This window comes from Xylocopa sonorina, chromosome 1 (genome assembly GCF_050948175.1).
Source record: "Xylocopa sonorina isolate GNS202 chromosome 1, iyXylSono1_principal, whole genome shotgun sequence".
NCBI classification, from domain to species: domain Eukaryota; kingdom Metazoa; phylum Arthropoda; class Insecta; order Hymenoptera; family Apidae; genus Xylocopa; species Xylocopa sonorina.
In genome coordinates this window covers 4,627,806-4,651,147 of record NC_135193.1, presented here as the reverse complement: position 1 = coordinate 4,651,147, position 23,342 = coordinate 4,627,806, and the positions used below count along the sequence as shown (strand labels likewise).

Here is a 23,342-nt window from a genome sequence, read left to right as displayed (position 1 = left end):
TCGTCGATCACAATTTCTACGATCCGAACTCTACTCGCATCCCCCATTGTTTCACCAACATGGATATTCAAAATTCGAATCCTGGCGAAATTTGAATATCCCCGCGCGCTCCACGGTTCTCAGTTTGCTCCTTCAAAGTTTACGGGTGCTATTGTACGGCGAGTCTCTCGATCGGCGGTGTGCACACCCATGGCGAATTCATTAACATCACTCACCCGTGTCCTGACAGCCCCTCAGCTCGATCCGAAGGCACACGGTGCGCCTGTGCTCCGAGTGCGGCAGAATACGGATCTGACTGGCGAAGATCGCCGGTATCAGTCTGTGCGATACCACCGTCGACGTGTCGCTGTTCCCAGCCAGCACCTGAAACAGAGTTACAAGCGAAACGGCTTGCGACATCCCCGTGATTCTTTCGTGATTCGATCGTTCCTCCGCATCGACGCGAGGTCGCGTGTCCTCCACGTCGATCGTTTAACCGTTGCCGTCGTTAATTAACGAGCCGGTTGACGCTGCCGGTGAATTAAAGCGATTCGTTAATCGTCGAACGATTTCCGTTGGTATAAATTATCGGCTGACCCGGGGATCCTTCCGATAAAATGTATTTAATCAATGCTAGCACCTAAGTAAATTTGTTAGCGGTACGTTTTCGACGATACATTACCCGTTACCATATAATCATCCGGTTAATTACGATAATTTAACTGATTTAATTACACCGGCCGATTAATGCGTCCGCTCCTCTGGCCACTCCTCGGATAACGGCACTCGCGTAGGCACTGTACGATTAATTTCGAGCGTCGTTTCGCGAAACAATTTTCTGCCCGACGATAATGGCCGTTGGAGACGGGCATTGATCGCGGCCGCGCGTACTCGCAAACAGGAGGGTACGTGATGCACGAGCCGCGCGCACAGTCAAATCGACGTCAATATTAATCAACTTACCCGGGGAATCTGAACGCCGGAGACCGCGGTACGTCGTTTAGACATAGATCACGATTGCATCGGTTCCAAGGTAATGCCATGGTTAATGCACCACCCGTGGACCGACCGCGTAAATTATCACGCGAATAAACCACCCCTCGCGCCGTACTCTGGACGCGCGAGTCCACGGAAATCGAATAACATTCGCGATTAATGCACGATCAAACGCGGACTTTGTCACTCGTTTCGTTACGTTGCCTCGTTACACGGGAGTAATACACTGTAACGCGTACGTTCCTCTCTCGTTCTATTTCCTCTGTCTATTTTTAGAGTAATTGCCGTTCCACCCAGGGTAACGCGAGCTCGCCTTGTGCGCACCAATTTCTATTTCTCCGCCTGTAGTATCCGTCGAGTAGGATCGCGAAACGAGCCGCTTCACACGCCACCGGACGATAAATTATCGTTCGTTACACGACGCCTATCGGGACCGAGATTACTTAATTGGACGATTCGCGTGGAAACGGCTCTTAATTATTCGGCGATCAACCAAACGAAGCGGCCACTGGAAAGTTTCTTCGGCCAAGATGAAACCGGGACTCTGTTTGCCCTGCTGTTCTCCAATGTCGAGAAATTTGCAACGTCAAACGATGCGCGATAAACAAATTTTAAACGTCTCCGAATTTTGGTACTTTAGACGCTACGTAGAGGAAACGGTGCGTTCGAATGATGTATTTCTGGTGTAGACGTACCGGATCGATGGTCGTACCTCACTTTCCACTTTTCCGGCGGTCCAATCTTTGAGAACAGTCAGAGGCAACGAGGGTGCTCGTTCCAAGTTGTAAAAGCGCGAGTCCCGTGACTCGAATCGCGTTTGGATCGCGGACCTCGATGGAATCACAATAAGGAAACCGTTCCTCGCCGGCAACGAGTTCTTTTTTTCCGTTCGAGAAATAAATTGATGCTCCTCTCTTCCTTTCCCTGAATAAGCAAACGTTTGGAATAGTACTTCTCCGCGGGGATCGATGCCTATCGTTTCTAACGCCCACTTTTACCAGTTTTACCATTTTCTTCTACCATCGAGTTCCACCAACGAGTTCCTGCCCTATTTCCTTGGTCTTCTTAATACGGTACGAATTAAATCTACAATTTTTACCAATAACAATTTCTTCCACACAAATTGCACGGATAACAAGTGGCCGCTTCGTTCTTTGGATACGAGACAAGAACGGAAGAAAAACTCCCACGCGATGCAGTTACCATTACCATCCGTTTGTCAGAAACGTCAACCGTAAACAGCGGACGGTGGGACGCGGACCAATTTTCAGAGCTCTCGCGAGGATGTTCCTGGCCAACTAAATCGAGGTGGTTCGCTCGATTTACGAGCCGCTTCGTTTCTATATCGCGTACGAACCCCTCGTAGCTGTTCGCGGCAAGGAAAATAAGGGGTGGCAGCCTGATCGGTAGTCGCGTCGTTCGGTATCGTCGGATTAAGCTTGCTTCTCCTGCACTGCCGACAGACGAATGCCTAACGACACAGACGTCGACGCACGTACCTCCTTGTTATCCCATCGCTTGTATCGTCGCCACTCGGTGAACCCGGGACGTCGATACTCGAGGGTGTACTCCTCGACGTATTCCTGGCCACGGCCATGATCGTAACGACCCTGACTCTGTACGCCGGTGATCACGTGAGGTCCAGGAAGGTCCACTTGCAACCACTCGCGGACTCCTCTTTCTATCTGGCTCTTCGGGCACCAGGCACCACCCGCTGTCTCCTTGCGCAGCCTGCACTCGAGAATTTTGTTAGCGTCCACCCAGATTTCCACGAGCACATGGAAATGTGAATTTGATTGGCAATATTGATCATTCCATTGGTATAGTTTTAAATGGTAACTAGTGTTAAAGGTACCAATGGTCTTTGCGCGTGAAAATCTGGCTTTAATGATTGGTTGTCTTGATGAATTTCTATGGACTCTACGATAATTAAATTGCACATTAATGTAATATTTAATCAACGTTAAAAGCTTGTCGAATATTGTTTCGCATTATGAGTGACATATCTGGGTATCGATTGTTTTAACCGTGTTCAGCATGTTGCGTTTAGTACAATTTTCGTGGATTAGTCCTGTTGTGAGAAAGAAGCAATGCAGGAAGAGATTAATTGTTTCGTGTCTGAATTATAGATTACAGTCTTTTGATTTTCGTGCTGCGGATTCTTTCTGTATAACGTAACGAACACATCTTGGAGGGTTTTGGAAGGATCCAGAGAAAGAAGAAAAAGTAAAATTCGATAAATCGTTCGATGGCGTTGATATCACAAACGATATAACTTGATACCGGCCAGCGGTCCGCGTTGCTTCGAAAAAGATGGATACGAAAATTAATTTCCATTCCCGTCGAAAATCTGTCCTTGTTCGTCTCGTCCGACAGAACGCGGGCTGAAATTGTACAATAATAATCGTACCGAAAATGTAACCACGTCAAAATCGTGCGCGCCTCGATTCATGGATCGTTTCACCCAGTTCTCCACCCACCCTCCCCCCGGTTACACTGGCCGGCGGTAATTTTTCATTCGAATTGGACAGACATAATTAATTAATATTATATTTCCGCTCGTATGGCCGAATGGATGGACGTGGTAAATATCGAGAGAGAGAGGGAGAGTGGAAAAGAGACCGAAAAACAGAGAGAGATGGAGTACCACTTTTAAGTATTCAGTCTAAAGTCGCCCACTTCAACGAGAGTTCATTAATTAATTACGTCAACGGCGTTTTCGTCGGTGATGAATATTTGTCTACGTGACGTCTGTGAAATATCTCCAGTAAAGAAATAAAAGGGAAAACCTTTTTTTCAATTACATGAATTGAAAGCTGCTTTTAATCAGATTGACAGGTATGCTATGACAACATTATGATAACATATGTACGAACGCTCATTATGCGTGATGTATATTAATATCATATATATGTCATCGAAGGTGTTAAACGAATAAAGAGCTGAAAGGAGATCGCGCGAAGGCTGGGATAGGACGCGACGCGGCGCGAAGTTAATGTTTCACCGGTTCTTCAAGCGAGGAGCCAGTCCAGGCGCAGTTATAGTCCTCCGGCCATTACAGCATCGTTCGAACAAAGAAGAACAATTCACGGGGCCATTCGCCGGTTTCAAGAACTTCTTCGGTTCGAGGGAAGTGTACTTAAACAGCGAATCCCGGATTCAGTTCTTTCCACCGTCTCTCTTTCCCGTCCATCCTCCTCGACCGACCGCCCCCGCTCGCCGTTCTGCACCCCCGTCGTTTCACGATCCCGCTCGTCCCGAGGCTCCTCACGTTCGCTCTAAATCGACCCAATGAAACTTCGCGAAACTTTCACCACCTATCGGGCCCGCCAGCGCTTCCTACCTAATAACGAAGTTAACTTGCCCGGCTGATTAGAGGATCCGTCGCGTTTTTCCCGCCGCCATCATCCGCGATTAATTCCGCGCGACCCCGGACGAGGACTCACCTGTTAAAACATTTATACCGCGGCGCCGCGTTTCGTCTCGCCAAGTCGATCGTCACGGCGCTAAAATAAATACATCTGAATCGCGTTCGATAGCGTGCTATCGGTCCACCCGCGCTAGAATGGAAACTCGAATTGTTGGTTTTTCACCGGACTCTCTATCTATTTCGTTATTCCTGCGACAATCCATCGGAGTTACTTTTCTGTTCCGCGGTAAGATGATAAAAGCTTGTAAAATTAGCGTACAGCTTGAGGAAGTTTAATCGTTGCATGTTATTTAGAGGGAGTTCAATTGTCGAGGTAATTTTTAAACGATTGCTCGACGAGTATTTCCGCGGAGGAACGAACTGCTGCGTTTTTTTCAATTTGCGGCGAAGAGAAACGAACCACGTCGCGTACAGCGGAGGGTTAAAGTGGTTAAAGTTATTGAGGTATTTGTTTCTCCGGAAGTTTCCGCCAGGACCTTCTGCAGGTTGCTGAAAAATTCCATGCGAAGTTTCACGAAGAACTCACGACGGTGGAATGTTAGCTGCACTCCTTGCGGATGGCAACGCCGACTATTCCGGCTGCCCGTACGGTGCTCATTACAAGGCGTCTCTAGTGTCTGGCCACGACAGTCTACTATCACTGAACGCCGTTTCAAGCGCAAGTGGTGGAGTTCCGTTTTAGAGAATCTTCTCGCGAAACGATCGTGTCAAATGAAACCGCTACGAATATATTTCTCGGCAGCGACTAAATAATTCTGCCTTGGCGATCTCGAGTTAATTTCGTGGACGTCTTTCTCGCAAATTTCGCGGAAAAAATTCTGTGCTCAGCGCGGAGAATGTCAAAGTGTACGCGGATAGAGATGATCGGTGGCTGGCGCTCGATCACGCGAATCGCTTCCCTACTTTTCCCCAATAACAACGTAATTACCGGCGGATAATATTTTCCGGCGGAACCTGCCAATTCTGCGCGCCGCTGCACCAGCACAACGATATCTGGCTAATAGCTTTTTACCGCTTTGCAAGCTCTCGCGAACGCAGGGAGAAAAATCGGCTTCCAGACAGCGGAGCATGCTGAACACGGTCGAAGGTAAAGTTCGCGCGAAACATCCGCGACAGACGGGGATCGTTAAATTACAGGCACCGAGCGAAGACAGAGACGGAACGAGCGGGTCGATGAAAAGCAAGAAAAGCGTATGGGTAGAAAAGTGAAGGGCAGGGGGATGCGTGATGGCGGACGTTAATGCGGAAAGCTTGTCTGTCGCAGCTCGGTTTGATCTGTCCCCGCTTCGAGACGCGTTAAAAAGGCGGCGTACGCGGTACCATTTAACGCGTTGACGAAGGGTATGAAAAAAACCCTTAGGAGGAAAGGTAAACGCGCTCACCGGCCATTTCGTGGGCCGACGTTCGTCACGTACGACGATGACGCTGTAATGGCCGAATCCGGTATGTCGCCGGACTCCATTCCCAATGATTGATTGCACGATCCTGAAACACAACGTTTTATTATATCATTATGCGATGTTTTCTGCGAATTCGAGGCACTTACTATAATCTAATTCCCTGAATCAATCTCAACGAGGACTCGAGATCTGAACGATCGCTAGGTTTGCTAAATCGTGATTTATATAAACCGGTAATTCACGGTTCTCCTCCCGTTTGACGGAGAAATCGCGGCGCACAATGGGCTGGCGACGAATCGAACGAACGTTTCCGCCTTCGAATCGTTCGACTTGGTCACGTCTCACGATCCCACGGTACAATGCTCGTCGACCACGGACGGAAATGTAAATTGAAAGGTTAATAAGGCTTGCGGATGAGCCGAGGTTTTTAATCCCTCCACGGTTTATCCTTCTTCGTGGATTGCAATTATAACGTGCGTCGGAATTCGTCGTAGACGAACGTAAAATATTGCAGCCAATAATGCGAGATTTCGAATGCACGTACATTTTTCTTACCTTCATTTTCGTTCGAAGATTTCGTATAAAATTTATTATTAATTACAATGTAAACGGTGTTCTTTGAGAAGATACATTCCATCAGCAACGAGTTCCAATCTCACCGTCTCCGTGGAAGGTACTAATATATTCCATTAATAGTAAATTTCGATTTTATCGAGCACGACAATGCGTCAGCGCGTCTTTCAACGAGACGCGTCCCCGATTCGACGTTTCCTCGTTCGGTTGTTCGCCTCTCGAGAGCCTTGCCCAGAATCACGAGCGTAAACAGGAATTACGAGGCGGCTGCAATCGTCGCTACGAAAGTTGATGGATAAAGTGGAGGAACGAGCGAGCACGTGGCGGTGTCCGATCGTTACGCGCTTATTAGTCCGCCGTTCCATTCGCGGTTTCAATTTGCGGCGGAGTTTACTGCCGGTTCGAGTGTAATCTTTCCATTAAAGTTTTCGTCGGACGACGATAACTGTCCCGAGGTCCGTGGCAAGTCCGACGCGAGACGTTGGGGATCCAGCGAGAGGGATTAATCGGCGCGAATAAATTTACATTATCGAGATGAGAAGGATCGACGGTTCGATTGGTTTGCGCGCGGAAGACGCGTCCGCGATCGGCCGCGGATTACGCGAAGAATTTTCACGCGAAAGGGGTGACCTTTGCGCCTTTGAATAGTGTCAGAAGGCGTAAGAACGCGCGATTCTAATTCTTTCGAGCTTCGAAATGTATGAAACCACATTGCAAATCTCGTTGAACAAGAACATTTTCAGGAACGAGAAGATTTCAAATGGTAATTAAATAGGATAAAATTTTGATGTAATTCACAAACGGATAGATTTGAAAGCACTTTATTCATACGTTATACGAGGGGACAGAGTGATAGGGTGACACAATAGGGTGGTTGGTAACAGCGTAATCGTATAAATAGTATTATCGTGAAATTGTAGCGGGGCAGTGCGCGTCAAGCATGGCCGACCAAAGGCAGGTCACATTCTACCGTCGATTCGCGTGTCAGTCACGTCGAACGCTTCTGATTGCTATTACAGATATTAAATTCGGTCGGTTTGTTTACCAGAACGCCCAATTCGCCGTGTTCGTTACATTAACCAAATTGAGCTCGCTCGACGACCTCTAATACAATATTAGGACGAAACCGTCCGCCGAAATTCCTATTATGCGCCACGCACGTATGCGACACGTTTATATTTCAAACAAGTACGGCGATATCTTTTAACCGATAAAAAACGTATTACTATATTAATACCCGCGTCACCTCGAGGCCTGAATAATTCCCAACGCCAGACGCGTTCGAGCGTCTCGACCATAAAGGGAGCAACGATCGAACGAAAGACACGAAACGTACAGAGGGTTTCACCCCTCGACAACGGCAGTGTCGTTACCTCGGCCCGTCGAAACGGGTCGTCTGTGGTGGGTGCCGACATAGGTGCGCGCCGCCACCCTCCTCGCGCTTACCTCGTGGCGGCGGGTCGCCTCACCTCCGCGACGCATGCAAATCACATAGGCGTTTGAACTTCCAAACGTATTCATAGAACGGCATTCTCGCAACCGTTTCACCCTCTGTCTTTCGTGTTTCGTTCGACGGCTGGCAGCCGGTGGCGGGTGCCGCAGACCAGGAGGGGGTGGTTGCTGCACGCCGGCGGAGGACACCAGGGAGGTGGGATGCCCGAGTCACAAGCGACATAAAATAACGCGAGCCCCGGGGGACGGTGGTACGTTCCCGATGTTCGTTCGTGTTCGCCCCGTGTACACGCCTCCGCAACGGGTTAGCCGCGTACAGAAGCGAACAGGCGGCGGTGGAATGAACGAGCGAGGGGCGCGACCGGCGCTCGAACAGAAGTGACGTCGGTTGGGCACGACGTGGGTGGAGGTAAGGGCAGGTGGATGGCGCGAGCACGCGACAATCGCTGGCTCGTGGCTCCCCGTGCTTTAAAATGTCGAGCGCTTTTGTATACCGGGGAAATTTGCCTCCACGTTCGGGTAAATTGCGCAAAAGGGAGCGCCCCCTTTTTTTCCGTCTCATCTCATTCTCGGTCCGTCTTTCTTTTTCACGCTCTGCCCTCCCGCTCCAATTACACTCCCTTCTTTGTCTGCGCCTCTGTCTGCCCGCAGCCGTGTTCTGTTCTCCACCGTGACGCTCCTGGTTCCAACCACCCCCTCTCTCTGCGTCCCCGTTGCTTTTTCACGGAGCTCCACGGTCCTGTTCCGCTTCCCGTCCCGCGTATCCTGCTTGCTTCTTGAAAGAGGGAACACGGCCGAGCACCTTCCGACAATTTATTTTCTGTACCGAATTAGCGCGCTCTCAAAGTGCCTTTCTATGGTCACGAGCCAACGCGGGCGTAGCCGCTGCACGGTTCGCGATCCTTCGCTAATTTACGGTACATTATGCCCGCGATGTAATTTGTCTGAAATTATCTGTTATAATGGTGCACGCGCGCGAGCGTTACGCGTCCTCGTTTAACCAGAACCACCGAGCAATGGACCAAAACCGTGAAACTCGACGGAACGTCCTGGGGGTTGTGATTTATTACTTATTCGTTATGAACGGACATTATTTAATGGTTCTTCGGATCTCAGAATTTCCTTGCGTTTGATTTTTCGAAAATGACGACTCCACCAGTCGATTTAAAATGTGATTTTAACATTTTGAATAAGGCTGGGATTTTATTCCAGTTAAAAACACGAATAGCCGTCGTTCACGATGAAAGAAGGAATGAATTTTTCATCGCATTTCTACGCTTTTGATTCACCGTACATCGGCTCCATGGAATTTTACCTATTCGTGGAACCTGTTCGCGAGAACGAGAATAAATAGGCAAGTCGATCGCGCGTCAGAGGGAAGCGAATCGAATCTCCAAGGGAAAGGACGCCGATCGGCGTTGCTTTAAATTGTCCTTCTCGAGAATTAGTCGTTTTTCTCGTCTGAACAGGCGTGATGCATGTGCCGGTGGCCGTGACCGGCCTTGCTCCTCGCGAAACGCAATTTCTCTTGCGCAATGGTTAAGCTTCGCGAGAATGAGGACACCGTTTAAGCACCTTGGAATGATTTACCACTCTTAGGATTATAGCGTTCCTATGTTCCGTCCGCGCGATGTGCCACGTCCGTGTACCAGTCGCTGTTGGCCGTGTAAAAAAATTTATGTCCCTTTATGGGTAGTACATTTGTAACCGCCATTCGTCATACGCCGATTTTTGCCGATTCAGATAAATCAGCGACAAGCTCAACTGCCGTAACACCAACTTCTTTCAGACTTTCGCGCCGGTGTAAATCAAACCGCCGAATTCTATCGACGTACCTCCGCGGTAGTTTCGCGATTTTTGCAATCTTCGTGACGGATGGGTTCGTTTCTGCGAAAAATCGTTCCTCGCGATTTTCGCCGTTGCCGCGGTTCCCGTGACGAATGCGCGTTCGTTTTTATTAAAAATCGTACGAAAATCCGGACGATCCGACAAACAGATCGAACGTGGGACGCGATTCAGTAGTACGTATCCACGTTTAGTCAGACACGCTTGTTCCAGGAGCGCGTTTAGATTTCAACAGTCGTTTCGCATCCAGTGGCTCATTACCACGAGCAACCGAAAAAGGTAGCTGGTATCGCGTTTCTGGTGTACCCACAGTTCGCTCTAATTCAGTTTGCAAGCCCGGGAATGCCGCGCGTCTCGCACGTCCACGACACCGCTTCTAAGTAACTGCTCCCGTGGTATTGTTCGGGTAGGCAGAATCCCAGCGCGAGGCTCGCGGCACGGTAGACGTTTCGTGGATTCATTGCGACGCATTCCACGTCGAACTATTCGTCTTGCGAGCTGGCGTGCAATTTGGCGTCGCGGGGAGCGCGACAGCCGGAAATCCGGTCGCCACGGTCACAGCTGGATCTGCACGCGTGCTCTGCTGCGTTCAACGTCACCCCGTATCGACGAGTAAAAACTGCGCTCGCAGAGGCTGGGAGAAAGTTTCTTCGCGGCTAGAATGATCTATTTTTTCTTTTTATTTTTTAACGTTTCGCGCCACTCGTTAATGGACGGCAGCGAATGGACGACAGTGTTCGTGTACTTGGAGGTTTAGAAGCGACGATCGTGGTATCCTTGGGTGTACGGGGCACTGATGTAACATTAACGACTTTACGCTTCTTACGACCATCACAGTTCCATTAGGTGTAGCAGCGTACCGAGTGCAGATGGAACGACACGGGAGCAAGGTAGATTTTTGATGCGCCGAAACGCGTTTGCCGCCGTTACCGAGCGCGTTTCAAACGACGACGCTCGAATACTTTTTTACTTCCGCCTGCCGGATCAAAGGATAGGCACGCGTTAACTTCGCCTCATTCTTTTGAAGTTTCTATCTTTCGCTGCAGGATTCGCCGGTTTTCTTTCCTGGTCTCTCCTATCCCCTGCGGAGCGAGCCGGAATGCGAGTTCTCTTTCACCTGCTCGTTGATGGATTGTTGCGAAGCTTTTCGACTGGAAGTAACCTCGATCTGGAGAGGATATTCCTTTTGCATAACGTAATAGTCTATCTGTCGTTTCTTTCTACCTATCTTTCTCTTTTTTTCTCTTTTTTATTATACGATCCGATACGATTTTGATGTCGGAAGTCGCGCTTCTGAATTTTACGCGTTGGACATCCATCTACGATATAAAGTCCGATGAAATATCCACTTAGATTTTATGATACCTGGCTGTAAATGTAGGAGACTTTACTACGGTGTAGTTACATTACGCTTACATGTTAACACGTATTCGAACTCGTAAGGTGTACACGATTTCACAGTTATCAGTGGAAGTAAAATTTTCAACACTCGTCCAGGGGTAGTACAAGCATATGCAAAGCAAGGTATAATAATAACACCGAAGTAACGAGTATTTTTTCATCGCGATATATATTTTTATACTCCAAGTCGAGCTTAAATCCAGTTCAAATTACTCCGTACGGTGCGCGGGGATTAATTCGTTATAAAATCCTAGCATATTCCATGGTATATTTAACGGGGGGAAAGGGAACAGGCGGTGAAACGGCGGACGTGAATTACGTGGACGTTCGAAATTCGAGGAAAAACCCGGAAGGAGGCAAGACGCAGTGAAAGGGTCGAGCGTTTTTTTGCGCGACACGATGTTTAAAATCACAATTCCGCCGGGTGCTCGACGAGTTCTCCAAGAAAATTGCATTCGACGAATGCCTTCATTCTGTTCCACAGTCGACGATCCAATGTGATTTCATCCCCCGTCCCCCGCCGCTACTTTCCTCTGTAAAAGAAGTTTATCGAGGCGACTATTCTCCCGCGCATTGGTTGGTACGCGCCCTTCCCGCCCCCATACACACGCTTAAGGCAAGCATTTTCTTAAAACTTCTCTAATATTTCCGGCGGGCCTCCTCCGCGCGCCTCGTTAAAGTCTTTTTCCATCGGCGTGACGCCTCGTTTCCTCGTTGCGCGTGTTGACGAAACACTTGGCCCCGCGGAACGCCATTAAAACTTTTCGTACACACTACCCCGCGATGGTACGTATGTACGCGTGCACGTACACAGGAATGCCAGGAGAGGAAATCAGAAAAATGGGCAACTCGTTCTCGCGCTGAAGAGCATCCTTTAAGCGTTTCTTTCCTCCTTTTTACTCTTTGGGCGACGGAAAGTAAGGTATACGTACCCCATTTTGTTTATCTACGCTACGTTCTGGTCTTGCTCGAGATCTTCGAAGAGGTCGACCGTTTTCTCGTTATTCAGATTCTACTTCCCGTTAGGAAAACGAATCGGGTATCCCCTATTAATTAGAATGCTATTGGCGGAACGAATTAAGGAACGAGAGGGGCACGAATCGTGTTCTCAAGGGTCTTAAATAATGTTAACAACGATCGTTACACAAAGGAACGCAAATTCCTCGATAACCGTGAGTTAAGACCACCCCGATAAGCTCCGTTTCTCAAAGGCGATTCGACGAGCTCGAGCAGCAAAACAACTCCGAAGATCCGAGACATTTTTTCCCCGTCTGATCTCCTCTGTGCCGCACGGTTCTTTTCTTGGCGAACACCTCCGCTGCAAGAACTCCCCCTGGAGAGCTCCGGCGGACGTGTTGCTCGGTCCACTCCGTTAAGCGTTACTAATGAATGAAAATCCGGATTGGAAACTTTCCTGTCACCCGTGCCACTCTCTTCCGAGCAATCGGCTTTGTCTGTTTCTCGACTACGAGAAGATACGTCCGACGACCGTCCGGTCCTCCTGTTTTTGCTCCTCCGTTCGTTCCATTTATCCCCCTATCGAAACAGGAAGTTCACTCCGTCCTCGAGTGTCGCGAAGCTAACCGAATTTTAGCTACCAGCGACCAGATTTCTCTCGACTCGGTGAAAATCGGCGAGCACGCTCGTCCAACCGACGAGAGCGATCGTAACGGGAGGTGGTCGTGAGTCAAGAGGAAGAACGAACGCAAGCAACCGTCGCAGGTAAATGATTACACCCTTATCGTACGGGTAACGTTCAGTTGAAACCGGTTCGCGCAACCTAATGCCCCTCCAATATTCGTTTCCGGTGGCGCATTGAATTTTCATGCTGTCCGCGTTTCGCTTTTCTACCTTTCGCCTCTGCCGGCCGGGCTGCGGCTTTTTATTTCGTTTGCTTATATCGGTTTCCCCTCCCTTTGAAACGATGGGAGCGTTGCCACGTGCGCCCCGCCGATAATCCCGCTCCCGAGTCGAACCGGAACGGAACGGGGCTGCAGGGATCGCCCAAGGGTCGTCGCCAATGGCGTAGCAACGATTCCACGGACCGCACTTGACCGTTCTTTTTATTCTCACCGATTCCACGATCCCACGGATTCGCTAAAACCGGGCACGGCGGGATTGTCCCACGGACAATGTGGAGACAATTCCCTAGATTTTAGTTGCGTCCATGCATCTGCGTTCAGATCGTTCGTTCCCATACGGGAATTACTCCGGGAGATCGATTGTTTTCCAGTCTTGAAAATCTTCGCACGGCGCTGGTTCACGGTGGTTAAAAATATTTCGTGGATTTCAATGGTGAATCGTAGCCAAGCGGAAATTTCTGGTCTATTTAGCGAGAACGAACGCGGAAGCGGCGTTCCCCGGTAACATCCGTACGAGTATTAACGTTCAACAAGTCGTGGAAACTTCCGGACGTATCGAATGTTTCACTCGTTCAAAGTCCAAACAATTCTAATGGTCCGCTGTTGGGTTTCTTTGCCCAGCCGTGAGGTCGTTCTTCACCAACTTCTAAGATCAACTGTTAGCGAGCTCGAACTGGCTGGGTCGTCGAGGAGTTTTAAATTGTTCTAATTTCTGCTCGCCGGCGTAACTTTTAACGCAAAGCGAAGTATCTCCCCGTGCCTGGAATTCCATCCTCCGATTCCAGACGTAAATGGCCAACTTTTCGATGCCAATGGAAACTTTGGCCAATTATTTAAGTACCAAGAGCGATTAACCACGATTAACCCGAACGATTAAACGACGCAACCACTATCTTCTCGAAAATTGTGCTTCGAGTAGTCTGTGCTGCTCGAAGTGACCAACGAATCTGCCTCGAATCGAAATGCACACACGTGTGTAGAACGTATCAAGCTTCACGGTAGGCTGCGTTCTCCATTTTCGACGATGACACTGGTGAACGCACGCGAAAGAAGTCGCTTCGAGGCTGAGGGCTGCCACGAAGGGGGTTGGCTCGCTTAAATCGAGGCATCGACCGTTCGCCAGGAGACGTTAACGCGCGAACACGATGCCAAGGTGGATCACGTGGAACGCCGGCCTGTTTCCGACTTTCACGTAACGCGACTGACAATTCGACGAGGAGACGAGGCGCCAGGCACGCCGTGGCACCGTCCTGGCCCTGGTTCGCGTTACTTTTCCAAGACGAAAACGCGTACATGCATATGGAGATGCGCCTGGCGCATGCATATGTATCACGCTCATTCGAGTTCCTCCTGCGCGCTCTGTGTACACGCAGACACACACGAGAAGAAATATCACGACAGTTGCTCGCATTTTATCCGGTAAATGGACGCGTCCCGATTGTCCGCGAATTTCTTAGGCACCATTGGCTGTCGATATTCGCCGGGGTTACGATGAATACGATATCGAACGCGACGGTGTTCGTAGCTGCCACAATTTTTATTATCCCTCCCTCGTATCGCGTCGCGTGTCTCTTTAAATGCCTCTTCTATACAGAGAGACGTACGATACATTGTACCATCGAAAATATATTTTATGATGGTATCGCACGAGAACGCGTACTGTATTCAGAAATGTCTATGAATTTTAATTCGATCGATCGCATTAGAGAAAAAAGAATGTAATCGATAATGGCACGGAAGTTACACGTTTCTAAATAATCGTTTAATATTGAATTTGCTGGTATTAAATTTAAAGGAATTCTGTGTATTCCATTAAACGTACAACCGTCGACAGAATCAGAAGAGTTTGGAACAAGGTTCGCGTTACATCTGAACGGTATAAATGTTTCATCGTTAATTCATTCATCGACAATCATTATCGAACAGTCGAATCTACGAGACATCTTATTATCGGTCCCGTTTCGCCGCGGCGAGAGAACGAAACGGATAGACTCGTTTAGCGAGCGATAAATTAATCAACGATCGGCGCCGATCGCCCCGGAGTTACTTCTGGCATTCGTGTCGGGTGCCAATCGATTTCAGGCCGCGGCTCGTGGAGCTAATTAACGAATCGGGGATATGCAACAGGGGCGCGGAAAGTTCGCGTCCTCGAATTAACGATCCGGCCGAGGTTTCATTATTATTTACGAGACCGGGTCAGCCTCGACGACCAGACGATTTTGCGGCCACGAAGTTCAGCTGGAGGACCCTCGGGGATCCGTTCTACGAGAGCTTCAGTTACCTTAGAAATTGGTTTATTGCCTGGCGACCTCGTAAAATTCAGTTAAGGATTATTATCATTCGGCACTTGTTGCAAACTGATTTCTTAAACAGCTTGGAAAGTGGTTCATCACCTTTTTACTCGTCCAGTCTGTTTATAAAACATCCTTCGACGCTAATGAAGCGCCGAATTGATTTTCCAACGAGGCTTACGTGCGCGATTGATTTCATTAATTAATTGTCCGCTCCAATTTCCCGCGGTACGAAAGTAAAACGCATCGTCGATACATTCGCAACAATTAATGCAATGAAAATTCAAGTTACGGTATATCTATGGCCCGACAAATTAATAAAATTCGACGAGGCTCGATAAATTCGAATCGACCACAGAATTCATAGTATACAGTAGCACGCGATACCACGGTCCGCGAAACGGTCGTCGGTGTGCTGCAACAGATATTACAGAAATATTGATACAGAGAGTGTGTGCAGATCGTTTGTCAAGCGATCGGGCCGCCAGTGTCAGTAGTAATGGTAAACGATTCGAGCATTTAAAGCGAAACTTTCATCGCGACTATCTCCGTGGCCACTCGTTTCGTACCTATCGAGCCTTGACAATTATCTACATCGTTTCCAACGTTCCTTTACATTTCACAGGGAAGAGGGACGTTCAGTAGGGGATGAGAAAGGAGCAGCAAAGGGTTAAGCAGCGCATCGCTGCGAACGATCATCCGTCGTCGTCTGATCTGATTTCTGCAGCTTCGAAATTCGAGGAAAACTCCAGCGGTGGCTTGGCCTCGCGATTGAAGCGGCTCGCAGACGGAAAGGGAAAGAGAGCCGTCCAATAACAGGTAGGACGTTGGCCCGTGTAATTGTTCCCGGCCACTTTGCCGGAATATTAAAACCGGCAGTCCCCGGGAGTGACTTTTGAAGCGTCCATCGTGACGGCGTGTTTATTGTAACGAGCGAGAGCACCGAGAAGCTCGTCGTAAAGTTAAAGAGCAGAGCGAGGGAGAGAGGGACGGCGAGCGAGCGCGAGAGGGAAAGGGAGGAAAAGCGCGGCTCTCTATTACACAGGGGAGGGTCTGGTACAATGGAATTCCAGCGGCGGTCTTGGCGAAGCAATTTCGAAGCAGTTTTCGCCGGGGCAGTTAAATTTAAACAGGCCGCGGGTCTATTTTACGTGAGGTTATTAACGTTATTCGCGGTTAATTCCGCGCCCTTTCATAGAAAATGAATACCACGCGAATCCTCGGGAGCGCGCGAGCGCGCGTAGAAGTAAGGTGTACGCAAGCGGACGCTTGTATCGGCGTCGTAACGCAGTCATCGTCGTCGTCGTCGGTTTGATTGATGGAAAATCACGGACGAAAGAACGACCGGTGGCCGCAAATTGATCGTCGTCGCGTTAACGAACGGATTTCACCAGTTCGAACCGTGTTCTCGCCAGCCATAATGGCGAACGTATATTTGCCGCGTGTCTGAACTTTGAACACCGCCGTTTCGCGGTGTTTAATTGCTACCTTTCGACGAAACGGAGCGACCCCGCCTTTGAGACGAGTCTGGCCGGTCGCTGTTTGCGGGAAGAATTTACGCGACCCCGGTTTTCCGCCAGGATACAAAGAGGAAAGGACGCTGGATGATTAGTCCGCCGCGCGAGGCTTTTTTCCTCGGGACGAACACAGGGAAACGAGGAAGGAATGTGGGTTAATTTACAGAGATTGTGCGCGACAGATTTTACCAACTTCTCCTTTGTTTCTTTCAATTGTTCGTGTATCCTCTCCGTCGATCTTCCTCATCTTAGTTTCTTATGTTTCTAAACAAAAGCATTCAGCTAGTAAAGAATAATTCTACAGAGTCTGCACGCTTCTCTATTCGTTAGGCTGCATCGTGGTTCAGCACATTCATCAGCAAGCACTGGGCAATGCGATTGGTACCGTTATTCCACCAGGCATAAAAGGATCCATCAAGTAAGAGAATAATACATCTTATTCAGCTGGTAGCCAAGCTTGCGAGGACTTCTTCTCCTGCGTTTCCCTCTGCAACTGTCCCGCGACGTTATACCTGATCACACGGGTTAATTCCAGAAAAAAAGGACTCGTAACAAGACGCGGTGCTGGTGAACAGGAGATCACAAATCGCTGGGTAAACGTTGTAGATTCGATTGGCGAGAATGTTCCCCCGCGGAATTGGGCCACGCTTTGTAGCATGGCTCGACAAACAGAAATCGTTCCAGCGGATCAAGCTGGACCGTTTTTCTGCTTTATGAGCCAGGAGTAGCCGCGTCGGAACCTTGTCGATCGATGGGTGAGAGTGCTGGCGTTAAATGGCAGCCGAAAAACAGGCACGAGTGCCAAGTTGCGTTTAACTGGCTTGAGGTCAGTTTGGTGGGCCCCAATGGGCGTTCGATTAATTCTTAAACCAGGTCTCCAGAACAGTACAATCTTTAGAGAGCTCGATTATTTTCTAGATAATTATTTCATGGTTAATAGTCATGTATATCGACAGTAAGCAGACGATATGCTTTTCGATGCCCTTAAAGGGCATCCAAGAGGACAGTTAATTGTTGTTGATGATGGAACGGAAAGGACAGGACTGTGGTGGATGCGACCGAATCGCTCATGACGTATCTCCTGTACCATTCACGACGAGGTCTCATTCTGCAGTTTGCTTATCCCGCCACGTGTACACGGCACTCGGCTCGTCGAACATCGGCCAATCTCACGCCGCTGTTTTCCCAGTACGCGTCGGGATACCAGCGCGAATGTACGCCGAGCGTGTACCAGCATCGCCGTAAATCGTCAAGTCGCGAAGAGACGACGGACGAGAGTGATCCAGTGGGTCACCTGAAACTGGGACGCGGATCAGTTCCGCGCGATTGTAGGCCAGCCGAATTTTTTAAAAGCCTCTTCGACCGGCCATCGACGCGCTGAAAGCCGCACAAGCGCCGCCATTAGATCCATCTCGCCTCGACCGGAGGATGTTGAAATTCTTTTTTGCCCCCTCGCGCCGGATTTCACCATTTTACCCTTCGATCCTCTTCGTTCTTTTGTTTTCCGCTCTTTAGCTTTCATTTTCTTCTTTTATCTTCCACCTGTGTTTTTTATATTTATATGGAACGTTCGAAGGACGACGACCTGGTTCCACCGGCTAATGGACGCGACGGCGACGTTTGAAAGGATCGCGCTATATTACTCTGAAGCGAACGCGTTTCACCGAACCCAGGGTGGCAGAGTTTTGGCACCGGCAGAAGAGTTACCATGAATCTCTCGCGTCGGGATCGTTGAATACTCTCTGTGCGGTAGATGGACGCGGTCTCTGTTATTTCGACTGTAAAACTGACCCGTGGGAATGAATATGGATCGCGCGTGTTGACGAACGTTTTTCTCGAGGAAACGGCAACGAGCGTCGGGAGATATTTTTATTCGCGCGAGTACGCGCGTGCCTCCTCGAAGAAGCTCGTGAGACGAATATTCCGGTTCTTTAGTGTCGTAAGCGTTGTAGAATTAGCTTCGTGGGAGCCCCTGTTATCCTGCAAAGCTAGAACGTTAAGAAAGTTGAGCGTAAAAGAGCTGAAACGAGGCTGGCCGTGTCTTTAATGAGCATTCAGGTCGGGCTTGTGAACCCAAAAATCCCTTCGCGCTCGTTGCTTAACCGGCCGCTTGGCCGCGTGCATTGTTTTAAAAAATACAGCTAACCAACCCCGCGAATTCCTATCGAAGCTGCCGTGTTCGATATTAATATCGTTGCCGTCCTAAAAATTCCTATCGTGACAGTAGCTTCGACGTATTACGACAAATGAAATCTCATTAAATCACGCGTGAAATTGAACAGAAATTTTCCAAACGGGAAATTACTCGTACATTTTTTACGAATTAGGCGGCGGATTAATCCTCGCGTAGAAAATACGCGACGAATTAAAAACGAATCCGAGGGCGAAACAGTGATAACGCGTGGGGAGGGTACGTTTTATTCGATGAAATTTCTCGCAACAAGAGATTCGCGGAATCGTTGCCCCGTTTTAATTGCCAACATGTCTGCGATTCACTGACACGTCTACATTTGCAAGGAAAATATTCGGATAAATTATTACACCAGAGATGGAAATTTGCATTTTTATTAGACCCCACTATTTCAAATATTTCAGAAACTATAAATTCATACTCCCACTCGCAGCAGAGGAATATTATACATAATGTAAAACCCTAAGCGAGCGTTTCATATAAAATATACAGACAGCTCAAATACAATTCGGTAGGTTTGCTTATCCCCCAATGTTATTAATCTTCCAGCTGGTACCGAGGCAGTTCTTATCGTTCTTAAGCAACAGCACCCCCAGGCAGATTTTTATTCAAACAGGGGATACACGGGGTTGGATGTGTCCCGTAAATTAATTCTAAGCGATATCTTTCCGAATTCTCTCAGACAGCAGGCTGATTCGCCAGTGCATTATGCCGGAGCACGCACAGAGACGTTTCCTCTTTCCTTCTTCAGGACAGCCAATGAAATATTCTCGAATACATCGAACGTGAGCGACGACGTGAATTTTTTTTAACCTCGCATCTGCTCCCCAACGTTTTCATAGACAGTTACGCATCGGCTGAATCTTAAAAGTTCCCCCGATCTAAATATCAGCAAGCCTGTTAGGCGTGCCGCATAAACTTTGCGGTAATGGTGTATGGTTGGCGTGCGAGTGGGTCGTAAAAAAATCGTTCTCCATTTTATTTGAAACGTACACGCGTACGTCCGCTCCGTTTCATGTTCAGTGCCTCCCTTTCTCTGCTCTTTCCTCGCGTTTAAAAACCGACTTCCTACTTCTTTTACGCAAGCAAAGCAACGAACACGGGGGACAATGATTATCGTTACAAAACGATTGATCGCACGAAACCGCGGCGCACGCGGGCTAAAGTTCGACGATCCAGTAAACTTTAATATCGGCGAACAACCGATTCAGTGTGCGCTGAGAAAATTGCCGCGAGAAACGCGTTTCTGGGAACCGTTGCATCCACAGTTTCAGAATATTCTATCTCGCGTTCGAGAAAAAAAATCTTCCCAAAAGGGAGTGCATTGTTCAGTCTTTCATAAATAGATCGATGTGCTTCGATCGACGAATACGCGAAGGAGAGGACGCTTTCCTTCATTTTGTTACCACGGACAACATTTTAAACGCTTGAACGCTTTTTGTGAAAAATCTGATACCGATTCTTTCAAGAGGAACGACGCTCCTAGTTCGAAGAGATTATCCAGCAGAAAAGTGCAGCAACGCGAGGCAACCGGTCGTCGATAGACTAGAGCCGTCTCGCGGCGAACTCTCGTCTCATTATCATCACGGGAGACGAATATTATGCCCTTAATAAAGCCGTGGCACGATACGGTAACAGTTTCCGCGGCCCGTAGCCATTTTTAGCGCGCGGTATCGCTTTCAATATTCCGGCAGCCGTCAGACAGGAAAGGCGCGCGCGGTGACATTGAAAGCATTGTCGTCGGCAGACTGACAGACTTCAGACACTTTAATTAGAACCGCGTAGCTGCAGGTGAAATCAGTAGTCGGGATAATAATGGCTGGCAAGAGAGGACACGCCGGTCTGACGACTAATAGGCATCACGGCGTCGGCTACGAAGTTGGAAGGAGCGGATGAACAAAGTGACAGGAAACGCCATTTTGCTGGCTGGCTTCTGAATGTAAAACCTCCGATCGATAATGTCGGGTACAAATTTTCCTTTTTCCACTATCCGCTCCGCGTCTTTCGCTTTTTTTTCAACAGTTTCACGTTCAATTTTCAGAGAAGAATGAAAGACCGCGAGGCTACGGAGCGATTCTGAGATTTCCAGAAACATTGGAGAATATGGTGGCGCAGAATAAACCGTGGGGTAAGATGTTTTACACGTATATACATCGAACGACGTAATTGAGTAGTTAAGAAATTGTTAAATCGAAGGAAAAATCTTTTTGCTCCTTGGATGGATATCAAAAGCAATTACGATCCAATTATGCGACGATCTTGGTCTGGCAGAGCTTCATCGGTCCACACAAGCACAGCGATTAAACGCAACCGCCTTTATCCAAGCAAGGTCCTCAAGACGCTCCTCCAAGCGGCTCGTCATAGGTCGTGCTACTATTGGATCATCGTTTTCCCGGAACTTTCCATCGGCTTGCGCATCTCTCGGTTGGTTCATTGTTTACGGTATGACAGGCTGGTGTGCCCGGATGACAGCGCGTACACGCGACATCGTATGCGTCGCGGCTCGGTGTACACACGCCGCTGAAGATGAATGTGCCGCAGGAGCGAGCCGGCGAAAGAAGAGCGCGTGATATGACGAGGCTCGACGCCGAGCGACGAGAGGCGGACTTGACGCGCTTTTCACGAGCCAATAAGAACAGAGACGAGGGCATAATGGAATGCTGGGAGGGAATTTCCCTTTTCCATCCATTTACTCCGTGCAATTTTTCATGCAGCCCCCTTAGACTTTGCTTAAAAATTACAACTCCTTCGTCGGTGGATTCGAAATACCGGAACGTAGAGGAGGAGGAGGAACCAACTGGCAAGTAGCTACATTTTTAGTTGGAGGAGGATAGGAATTTCCGATATTATATTTGCACGTGTAACGAGGTTTGCTGTACTCTTGTAGCCGACTGAATCGCGTTCAGTCTCCTCTCATATTCCTCGCGACCGACTATAGGAAAATTATTAGTCGCGACTGTGTTGGAGAAATGATTTTCTCGTTTCACTTTCTAAAAAATCGTAAGCGAGCAGAGGGTTCGTTGGACGCGCGATTCGACGTTCCAGCTCGATCCCACTTGCGATACATCCCGCAACCGTTTCACTCGGTTTCGTTCTCGAGAACTTTAAGGAACAATACACCGTCGCCTCTCAAGTCCGTGGTCGAGCTTACGCTCATTAGTCAACGTTGATTCTTTTCAGGGGCTGAAGATGCCCCATTGTTTACACCGCGATTGTTCGCGCACATATAATACATCGCGGGCCGTTTGTAACGGTGCGAGCACGCGAAAATGGGGAACGGTCCGCGAGTGGCCGACGAAACCGCGCTAGGAACAACGAGCGTGGAACGAGGACGGAACGGAATGCAATAAGACGAGATTTACATTAGTGTGCAGTACGCGTCGTCGAATTGACGTGCTCCTTATAAAGCTGGACGGTGAAATAGAGTGAGATGTAGAGGGTGCGGACGGAAAGATGAGGAAGAATGGAGAGGGACGGATAGCCGGACGGAGGCTGAGACGCAGTGGTAGAGAGAAGGTTGACGAGCAGCCAAGAGATAGCAGCCAGAGAGAAGGTAGGAAGGCACGTCGTGGCTCCTGCACGCTGTGGAAGCCCGATTGTTCTCTGCAACCGACTGTGTCTCATTACTTCGAATTGGCTGGCCGTAGACAATGCCAGTGGGTAATACGGTTATCCGGAAGATGGTTTTCAGCGGCCTCCTCTTCGTTCTCGCCGTCCTCCAGCCCGTAGCCCGAGCGACGCCCTTTTATGCTCGCCCACCCCGCCCGCCACCTTCTACCCGTCGAGGAGGGTATAAACCCTTTTTCCTCGGCCACGTCGAGAGGTTACCGTGGCAGCTGCGTGTAACCTGTAGAGGAGCGTGGGTGGAGATTGGGTGCGAGAAGGACGAAGAGGATCGAGAGTAAGATGCTGACGGAACGAGTCGCGGACTATCTGGCTTCTCTGGAGCCCTTCCGCAGATAAGAATCGAAGATTAAGCCGCGATACGCTTGGAGAACGAGGCGAGGTCGCAACGGAGGTGACTCGAAGCGACGAACCACGTTCGCTGGTCTAGCTGCTAACTGATGATTTTCATCGTTTAGTGCTTCGAGATCGCCGTGGCTCTTGGACAGGTGACTCGAGACGATGAAATAACATCGGGACAGATCTTCGAGAATCGTTCGCTCGGTCGCTTGACTGAGAGGATAGTTCTCAGCTGAGCAGCGAGATACCAAACTGTCAGCGATCGAGGAAGGATGCTTGCGTGACCTGCACGGACGGATTTAGCGGTGAACTCTGGTGGAGCGTTCTTTGGTTAAATATAAACGAGGCTTAAAATTTTGTAATGACACTGAAATTTCTCGACAGAAGCCTCCACGATCGAACCTACTTGTTGTCGATCATGTAAAATGTAAACGATCCTCCG

General features: G+C 48.9%; 1 protein-coding gene across 3 annotated transcripts in view; it reads right to left on the bottom strand.

The window, feature by feature from the left end:
• The window catches only part of LOC143423955 (discoidin domain-containing receptor 2), a 92,830-nt gene that overhangs the window by 19,560 nt on the left and 49,928 nt on the right, over positions 1-23,342 (bottom strand). For all 3 annotated transcript variants that reach the window (XM_076895669.1, XM_076895659.1, XM_076895648.1), the window contains 3 exons: positions 5,788-5,890; positions 2,475-2,706; positions 216-363 (listed from right to left, as the gene is read on the bottom strand). In XM_076895669.1, coding sequence (XP_076751784.1) covers positions 216-363; positions 2,475-2,706; positions 5,788-5,890 — 483 coding nt within the window. The remainder of the gene's footprint in view (positions 1-215; positions 364-2,474; positions 2,707-5,787; positions 5,891-23,342) is intronic.